Source organism: Frankliniella occidentalis, unplaced genomic scaffold (genome assembly GCF_000697945.3).
Source record: "Frankliniella occidentalis isolate FOCC.00 unplaced genomic scaffold, Focc_3.1 Scaffold1005, whole genome shotgun sequence".
NCBI lineage: Eukaryota > Metazoa > Arthropoda > Insecta > Thysanoptera > Thripidae > Frankliniella > Frankliniella occidentalis.
In genome coordinates this window covers 1-9016 of record NW_026268111.1, presented here as the reverse complement: position 1 = coordinate 9016, position 9016 = coordinate 1, and the positions used below count along the sequence as shown (strand labels likewise).

The 9016-nt window shown below is 48.2% G+C and overlaps 1 protein-coding gene across 2 annotated transcripts; it reads left to right on the top strand.

Annotated features, from left to right (window-relative positions):
* Positions 1–91: 91 nt before the first annotated feature.
* On the top strand, positions 92–6710 carry LOC113210123 (uncharacterized). 2 transcript variants are annotated; one of them, XM_026427954.2, is made up of 7 exons: positions 2515–2662; positions 2758–3017; positions 3256–3488; positions 3610–3805; positions 4149–4390; positions 4476–4746; positions 4823–6710. In XM_026427954.2, exons 1-7 carry the CDS (start codon positions 2658–2660, stop codon positions 5197–5199), a joined length of 1584 nt encoding a protein of 527 aa, XP_026283739.1. In that variant the 5' UTR covers positions 2515–2657; the 3' UTR covers positions 5200–6710. The 2 variants fall into 2 exon arrangements, with proteins under 2 accessions (XP_052131796.1, XP_026283739.1); XM_052275836.1 differs by lacking the exons at positions 3256–3488; positions 3610–3805; positions 4149–4390; positions 4476–4746; positions 4823–6710 and having other exon boundaries at positions 92–2662; positions 2758–2896.
* The last annotated feature ends 2306 nt before the right edge of the window (positions 6711–9016 follow it).

Here is a 9016-nt window from a genome sequence, read left to right as displayed (position 1 = left end):
CCCCCCACACACACACACCTGCACACGCTTCGAAAATCTTGACTTTTTCATTTCTCTGTAAAGTCTTTAAAGATTAGGGGGCATGCACACTTTTCACGGAACAAGGAAATTCTGCCAGAGCTTTTTTATCCGCTGGTATTTGTAAAGATAACCGTTCCTATATTTGAACAGGCCATAGTAAAATCATGTGAAAGTGTAGCACACATACAGAAGACAGTTAGTTATCAATTAAGTAATAAAGATTTTAGCGTGCTTGTGTTGGGAGGAGGCAGTCGTTGCAAGGGGCACCGAAATAATTTAGCAGAGAGGATGTCCTGTTGTCGTGAAAACGTTCCTTACGCCCCTTTGCTTACATGATCTGCATATTGACGTAACGTCGTATATTAAATTTGATTGCAGATAAGTGTTCATTTCCCCATCGATACCGGCCATGACGCGCAGGCGGCTTGGCTTGTCTCGGGCTGCCAGGCGACAAATCCAAGCCCGTGTCGCTGCTTTCGATGCCGCAGACCTTAGCAACACGCCAGCTAACGATGATGAGCTTCAACGTTTTATAACGCCTTTTGTCGTCCCCGAGGCACAGCCACTGTCATCTGTGGTGGACTGCATGGCAGACGCAGGCGTCAGGCTTCCTGACCATGACTTTCCCCTATCGTTACCGATCCGCGCAGAGTCCCCGTTAAATGGATTGCATTTTCAGCTTGAGGTGCCCTCTGAAATGGCAACAGATGGCGGGGAAGAGCTATCTGCGATAGCAGAGCCGCCGGAAGTGATTAGGGAGGATGACCTTGTCCAGTGGCCGCTTTGTCTGCGAGACTTTATCAGGGAGTGGAGTCTGAAGGAAAACTTGACTCAGTCGAGCTTAGACAGGCTTCTAAATGGTCTACAGCACTTCCTCCCCTCTGAGAACATCCCCCGCTGTTCCAAAACTCTGTATGGGCGTGCAAACTGTGCGGCTGCTCCAGTGCGTGTTATGGAGCCAGGCGAGTACATCCACTTTGGGGTTGCTCATGTTGTCTCTGCCGTTGTCCGAGCATCACTGTCTGCAGGCAACAGTCCTGGTGATACATTGTCTCTTATGATCAACACTGATGGCATGAACCCTTACGATATTACGACCAAAGTTACCCTTTGGCCGATCCAAATAATCGTCTGGGAGATAGGTAACCGCCCTGTTATAGCTGGTCTTTATGGGGGCCGAGAGAAGCCTAAAAGTTCGAATGAGCTTATGGGTGAGACTGTGGAGGAGCTGCGAGTTCTCTTAAACCGCGGTCTTATAATAGATGACAGGCATTATAAAGTCTCGGTGCGCGCTTGGGTTTGTGATTCGCCAGCTCTTAGCTTTCTTAAGTGCATCAAGGCCAGCAACGGAAAGCAGGGTTGCCCTAGGTGCACCGCTGTCGGGATGAGTTTTAGCGGACGGACTATCTTCGAAAATATGCACGCCGAGCCCAGGACAAATGAATCATTTCGTCAGATGACAGACAGAGAGCACCACCACGGCCAGTGTGGTTTGACTGTTCTTCCAATCGACATGGTGGCTGACTTTGTCATTGACCCCATGCACGTCGTTTATCTCAGGGTCACAAAGACCATGGCGATGAGACTCGACAAAGGAAAGTTGCGCTTTTTACGGGTTTTAAAAAATACGAAGACTGGCCCAAAAGTCGTGTACGTGCAGCAGACAGAGTCGAGAAAAAAGGGTAACGGCCTCAGTGCAAATCAGGTGAGACAGCTGGACGAGCGAATGGAGAGGATGAGAAAAGAATGGCCGACAGAATTTCAGCGAACTTTGAATTGCTTTTCGGACCATTCGGGGTGGAAAGCTCACCAGGCGCGTACATTCGTGCTTTATGCAATCCCTTTGGTGCTGGCTGATTGCGGTCTGCCAAAATCACGATATAAAATGGCACTGAGGCTTCATTGTGCTTGTAGGATTCTCAGTTGTGCGACAAGATGCAAACAGCCTCGGCTTTTAGCTCTGGCAACGAATATGTTGCGTGATTTTGTGGGGAAAGCTGGCAAGGAATTTGGCCGCCACTTCTCAGTGTACACAACTCACTGCCTTCTCCATCTTGTGGATGATGTAAAGCGCTTTGGACCATTAGATTCCTTTAGCGCATTTCCGTACGAAAATAATATGAGACATCTGGGCAAATGCGTGCGTGGACCAAAACATCCAATACGCCAGGTGTGGTCACGTTTTCAGGAGAAAAGGCAGACAGAAGTGACTGGAGTAGCAGCATGGAAAGTTCCTGATCCCAGGGTAGTACTTGGGAAGACTGTTTCCCCGCGGACCACATTATTTTCTGCTATACGTGAGGTAAAATCGGTCCGTTGGGGCCAACACAGAGTGGCCCTCACACGCGGTGACCGGCACGTCATGTTGAGCAGTGGTATCGCCCGCGTGGAGGCCATTTTGCACCAACATGGCGGCAACGTAGTACTAGTGTGTCGCATGTATGGGCGCACGCGTAACCTTTACACCTGGCCCTTGGACTCAAAAGAACTAGGCATTCACCTCATGTGCAAAAGTAGCGAACTCTGCGAGAATCTGGTCTTAGTAGGGCTTACGGAAGTAATAGGGAAGGTAGCAGCATTTGAAACGCCCAAAGGAGTCATTGCCATGCAGCTTTTGCACACAGTTGAGGGTGAAGATGAGGTTGGTGTCTCCCCTCCCCCACGAAAACCGCCTCTTTCCTGCTGTCATTGCAACTGTTACAGTCACTGAATGCTTTGATTTCTTTGTTGTGGCAGGAGTGAATTTTGGATCGTCGCCCAGCAGACGGACGAGGTCGGCGTTTTGTACCCACTTCCAGCCAAGTGGATAACCCAACCGGCTGACGGCTGGAGGGTCGGGGCCGTAACTGAAGCCTCATTTGTGCAGAAGCACAGTGACAAGAAAAACGAGACGTTTACCTGGGCCTGCAAGAGGGCAGTAGATAAGGACACCGACTTCACTGACCGAGGTGCCACCTGGAAACAGGTGACTGTCAAGCTGAAATGCGGACCCTTCAGTAAGTGTGGTAGGGTAGGCAACCCGTGTCTCGTCTAATAGACCTGGCCCGCTCTCGGCTTTTAGAGTAACAGAGAGGAAATCAGGGAACCACTTTTAAAGTTAACGCTACGTCACAGAGTAAGGCAGTTTGCTGGGTAAATTCATTGTGGTGCTGAGTTCCTTTCTTCTTTTCCAAGTCCGAGAGCGGATAAGGTCCTATTGCTTTTTTTTTTTTTTTTTTTTTTTTTTGTCGTCAGATGGCTATGATGCTGCGATGGAGGCGCTGAAGGATAAGAATCTCTCGTCGAGTAGTCCCACGGATGCTGACAACAGCAGCAGCGGCAGTGATACATCCTCGGACTCGGATGACGGAGGTGCCACACCAGTTCTGACCCAGCTAACTAGCAGTACTGCACTCCCCCAGCAAAGTAGCCATCCAATTTTGCAATCGGCGGCGGTGTCACACACACAGGCTCATCAGTCGCAGCAGGTATATGGTATTTCTACTGTTGACATACTACATGGGGCGGAGCAAACCCGCAAGTGGATGTGTTGTGGGTTACCAGCTCCATTGCTGCTGTATACAATTTTGTCCATTCCATTCTTTTCAGCCTCTCATTCAGAAGCAACTGCAGCCACCCACGTCGAGTTCAAATGCGCTGCCCAAGATGCCGTCGGCGACTTGCATCTCCTGCCGCTGTGCTGCTGGATTGTTGCTACAGCCGACACCACATGAGTTGACCGCTATTAAGGTGCTGGCTGCGAAGCTGAAGGACAGAGCATTTTGCCAGGATTCGCCCCCTGAAGGTATGTTCAGTTCTGTCTATTTGTTTTCTCTGCCTAACTCTTATTCAAAAACTGCAACGCCTCGGCTTAACTTCTTTCATTTGTTTTTAATGCATTAAAAACAATTAAATATCACGTCCTATTCGGAAGAACGTGAGTCTGTCTCTGTCTGCCCCTTGGCCAAAGTGCATGGTTGTGGTACCTGTATCACGTTCTAACAAATGTAACATAGTTAGAGCAATGTAGACACTTGCCAAGACAGATTTCTTCACTTGCGAGGTCGCACAATCTTTCAATAACAGTTTCGCGAGGCAGTTCCAAAAATGCTCGGCTATTTCAAGTGTGCCTTCTTCCACTGATGCAGACTTTTCTTACTGGCTCGCCATGATGACGGCCACCAACGCGTATCAACTTATCCGTCTGGAGTCGCAGATCCAGCAAAATCAGACAGCGATTATGGCAGCGATACAGGACCTAGCGCGCGGGACGGGCGTGCGAGGCAGAGAAGCTGGTGCAAAGACACCAATGAACCAGCTGTTTGGGTACTCCTTTCCCATCGACAATCTGTGGAAACTTGTTGACCTGAATAACAAGCTCAAGGAGGAGGTATTTTTTCTTCTCCTGCAGTATGATGTGATATTTATTACGTTGCTCCTCTTTGATTTATCCTGTTTATTTCTGGCGCTTCCAGGGGCAGCACCTTGACCGTTACCGTGAGGAGTGTGCAATCAGGGGAGGCGCAACGGTAAAGGACGCGGTGAGGCGTGTGCACGAGTACGTTATGCAGTACTCGGTGTCACGGCAAGTAAATGCAACGGGGACGTCCTTCACGTCCCTCGACCTTGAAGAGAGAGCGCAGTTTACTACGACAAAGGATGGAGCACAAGTGAAATTAACGAAGAAAATGTCGCTCAGGAAAGAGTTAAAGGCATTTCGCGACGTGACTGTCGATGTAATTCTAAGTATGTATTTGTGGATGTTGTGAGTGTGTGGTTACACGTTAATGGCAAGTATTCATGATATCAATTTGCTTTACAGACATGAAAGGCTTTCGCTCTGACGAGGTGGTCACCCTCTGCTCTGTGCAGACTGCATTCGGGCAGTTTTATCACGCAGCGCGGGACCAACAACTCCAGGCCACAGGGGCGCCGCGGAAGAGGCGCCGCGAGGATGGCAGGGGCCCCGACGAAGTCGACATGCAGCAACTATTATTAGGGGTCATTGATAATGTTGCTGACGGCCAGCAGGCAACCTCATCTCGTGCGACCGATCAAGGCGGGTCGGGCTGGATGCCGACGACGGCGGAAAGGACTGGTGATTCAGAATATGACGACGAACTTTTAGGAACGGACGAAAACATTTCTCTGGACGGCCAAGTTGCCCGCACGAGGACATTGGGCTTGAAAGAATTTTAATTTTTTTTTCCTAAATTGTGTTAATGTGTTTGTTACTGCTGTAAGTTACAATTAGGGGGGGGGGGTAAGTGAGAAAAAATGAAATTACACTAAAAACTCAATAGTGTTCATAGCATGCACACTGTACAAACAGTGTGCATGGTATGCACACCGTACGAACAGTGTGCAGGACATGCAAACAATAGCTTTGAAAACTTAACAGTTGGCACTACTTCCTTTCAGACACATGCCTTTGCAAATTAGACGACATTTTCGGTTTTCTCGGGAGAAGAGTTTTAGAACGAGTTACCATGTGATATGGTTCAAATCCACCACTTCCATAACTTCGTTAATGCTACCAGAACATTCGAAGGAATTTCGGCAGTGGTGAGTTTAAACCCTATCGCATGGAAGCTCGTTTGGAAGCTTTTTTGACGAGGAAAGTGGAGATGCCTCCCACTTTTCAAGATTATGCGTCCGAAAGGAAATCGTGAACAATTGCTGAGTTTTAGAGCAATTGTGTGCATGCTATGCACACTGTGGAGTTTTCAGTGTGTTGGATTCTCTGACCAAAAAAATTGAAATACTGAAAATGCACTATTTTCCCTTCTTGGAGGATTCATTATCATGTAGCGTTTTGTTCTGATTCGATTGATCCTATCAGTAAGTACCTTAACGTCATGGGAAACTATAGTTATTAGCCAAAACCCACTTAAAAGTGGTATAGCCAGAATGTGACAATGCGTGCATCATTCCTTCAAAACCTCAAGGTTTAAAAATACCCCGTCAAGGTTTTTAAAATCAAAAAAGTTAATACTATAAGTTATGAGTGCATTCTTTAATGGTTTTGACCCCTAGAAGATTGCTCTGCAAACGTGTTGGGTTTGCAGAGTACTCTACACTAAGAAGGAACTATCGTTGCACTACATTGCAAACTTTTTAAAGGTATTGCCATATCTAATTTTATTTGTTCGCCTCTTATAAGTTATACATGTGTGTTTATGTGACTTGTTTTTATTAAGTTAGGTCTGTACAAATGTATATATAGATAATTTGGGACACTGGATGTAGTTCTACTTTTTATATATTCGTATCATTCGGACAAGCCATTTAATACACTGTAAATTCAAGTGTGTGAATGTCGCACACTTGTAGTTCTGTGAACATCCATTCGTACACTTACGAGGGTAAACGTGTGAATTTTCTAGGAAAACTTCACACGTTTACCCCCTTGAGTGTGCGAATGGATTTTCACACACCTACAAGTGTGCGCCATTCACACACTTAAGTTTCAAATGTAACTAGTACAGCAAGTTTTTATGTAATTATGTACGTACAACCGCTTGTGAGTGGCATCTATCAATTTTGATCCTTATTTTTTTTAGTTTGTGAGTATTTATCGATGAGTGTCTTTTTGTGCATGTGTGCCCATAGCAGTTATTAATTTGTTTGATGGCATTGTTTCGTGATTTTATTTGATATCTGCAATAATTTTTTGGAACAATAATATACTATCTCTGGTATTCTCATGAGTTCGGCCTGTCCTACTCTACTGCCCCCGAACTCTGAACAAAATTGGTCTGGCGTTTCAGCGCAGCATCTTCACCCGAAATTCAGGGCAGACCATCCTGAAAGGTGCTTGGGCATAAACCGCTAGCCGTATACGATACGAATATAAAGCGGCGACATCCGGTAGGGAAACGCAGCGCTAGGTAGCACAAAATCGGTGGGGCGTAGCGTAACTAAGGACGCCCATGACATTCTGGATGAACAAACATCCGCGCAATAAGCCAGACATTCACACGGCAGACCTACTACAAAGCCACCAGGGACATTCACTCTTAAACCGCCAGCCGAACACGTTACGTAGGTAGCGCGGCGACATAAGCTACAAAAACACATCGCAAACTAGCGCCGGATTCGTACAACAGAGTTTGCCCAACACTCCGAGCTGCACCGTGAAGGAAATCAGCGGGGCGGACAAAGAGCGAAATCCGGAGATGGATATCCCTGTGACCCAGCGAGAAGAAGGCCGGGCACACGTCGCGAAGCAATGATGCTTCAAAGGGTTAGTTCATGGTTGCGCCTCGAGTCCGCGCGGCGGCATTGGAGTGAAGTAACACCCACACTCTCCCGCAAATACTCGCGGCAGGACGTCAGCGGGTCAGGCCAGCGAGTGTCCAGAGCTTGTCCGCGCGGCACAATCCGGGCGGAGTGGCCGCACGGTGAGTCGCTGTGAGGCCGCACGGCTGCGGCCAGGCGTATGACGTGCATGCGGGTGCGAATCGAAGTGTCCGCGCTAACCGGGGGCAGGTCCGTTATCTTGGACAAGCGTTGTTCATGGATGGTCCGCGCGGCGGAACTCTTATGAGACTGTGCGCGCGCGGATGGCTACGAAGGCAACCCACTGACATCCCACAAGCCCCGCTAGGACATCTTACAAACAATACCGCGTGGCGGTTAACATACAAGTCTGGCATCCTGGACAAGCGTTGTTCTGTGCGACTTCGCCACATTCCGCGAGGCAGATTCGGCTTCCGCGCGACGGAACCGCGCAGAAACCGAGGCGAACTAAATATTCTATACGGGGGGCCCTCGTGTCCTGCGCACACTGCCTGCCGGGGCCATGCTCGTCGAGGTTGAGGCTAGCTAGCGGGCTGAGGGCGGGCAGCGCGTCCTCCAGCTGCTGCGACCTGGAGGGGGCCAGCTGCCCCCCGAAAACAGGGTGTTCCATTTTAAAATCGGTATGCCCGAACACAGTTTCAATGAAAATGTACAGTAACGAGTTTTCGGCGACGAAATGGTTAATCTTCGGAAATTGCTATGAGGATGTCAAATATGACGGATTTCCTGAAAACAAGACCCGACTAGTGCTTTGCGAACATAACTATATTCATCTTTTTAGTATCATCAACTGCTTACGCGAGAGTTAGTTTTAATATTTGTTTGTCCGTGTGACCCTGCCCAGTCCCTTCGGCGATTAATGCGCGGACTTACCCAGGCGGTGGCGGTGAGAGCCAGGAGGCACGCTCTCGCGGTGTGCGCCCCGGCCATCGGACCGACGATGAGCCTCTCAGGTTGCTGGGGTGGATTTCCGCCCCCTGATGCAAGGACGGCGGTAGGGTTGCAAATTTTCCAAAATTTCGAGAAAAATTTCCGAAAATTTCCGAAAATTTCCGAAAAGAACGGCAATTTTCTGAAATCTGGGAAATTTTCCTGTTTTTCCCGGAAATTTTCTGATTTTTTCGGAAATTTTCAGGAAAGTTTCCAGGGCTTCCAACCCTAGACGGCGGCAAAGCACGCTCTACTTGAAGGCGTGGCCGACCGTGGCAGCTTTCGCTGAGTTAGAATTCCGAATCTAGAAGAGTCTCAAAGAGTCGCTGTCCCGGACTTGGAACTCACTGCTCGGCCGAGCGGGAGCTGGAGCGCATCCTCGGTCCAACCAAAAAGGCGCCCGAGCAGCTACTACTGAATCACTCACTACCGTGTTGGCTTCCTGCTTGTGACTCCCCCCACTCTAAGAAATGCGCTTGAGCTAGCAGAGTAAAGAAAATTTAAGCAAGGTAGTGGTTTTCTGAAGTTTTCTGATTCTACTTGAGAGCCTGGAATTTTCACGTTTTGCCCCTAACTGAATTTACTGAAATTAGGAATGACCGCTGAAATTTACAATGAATGCAAATAAAATTTAATACAGCGTAGGGCCGCGTGCGTTAACATTGGGCACCGGGTAGCTGAGCGAGGAACACTAAAACAGAAGATTTAGCAAATAAAGAACGAAACTATAATGAATGTGTTAGACCGCATAGTAGATAGGCAAACATTCCGAGAGGGGAGGGAA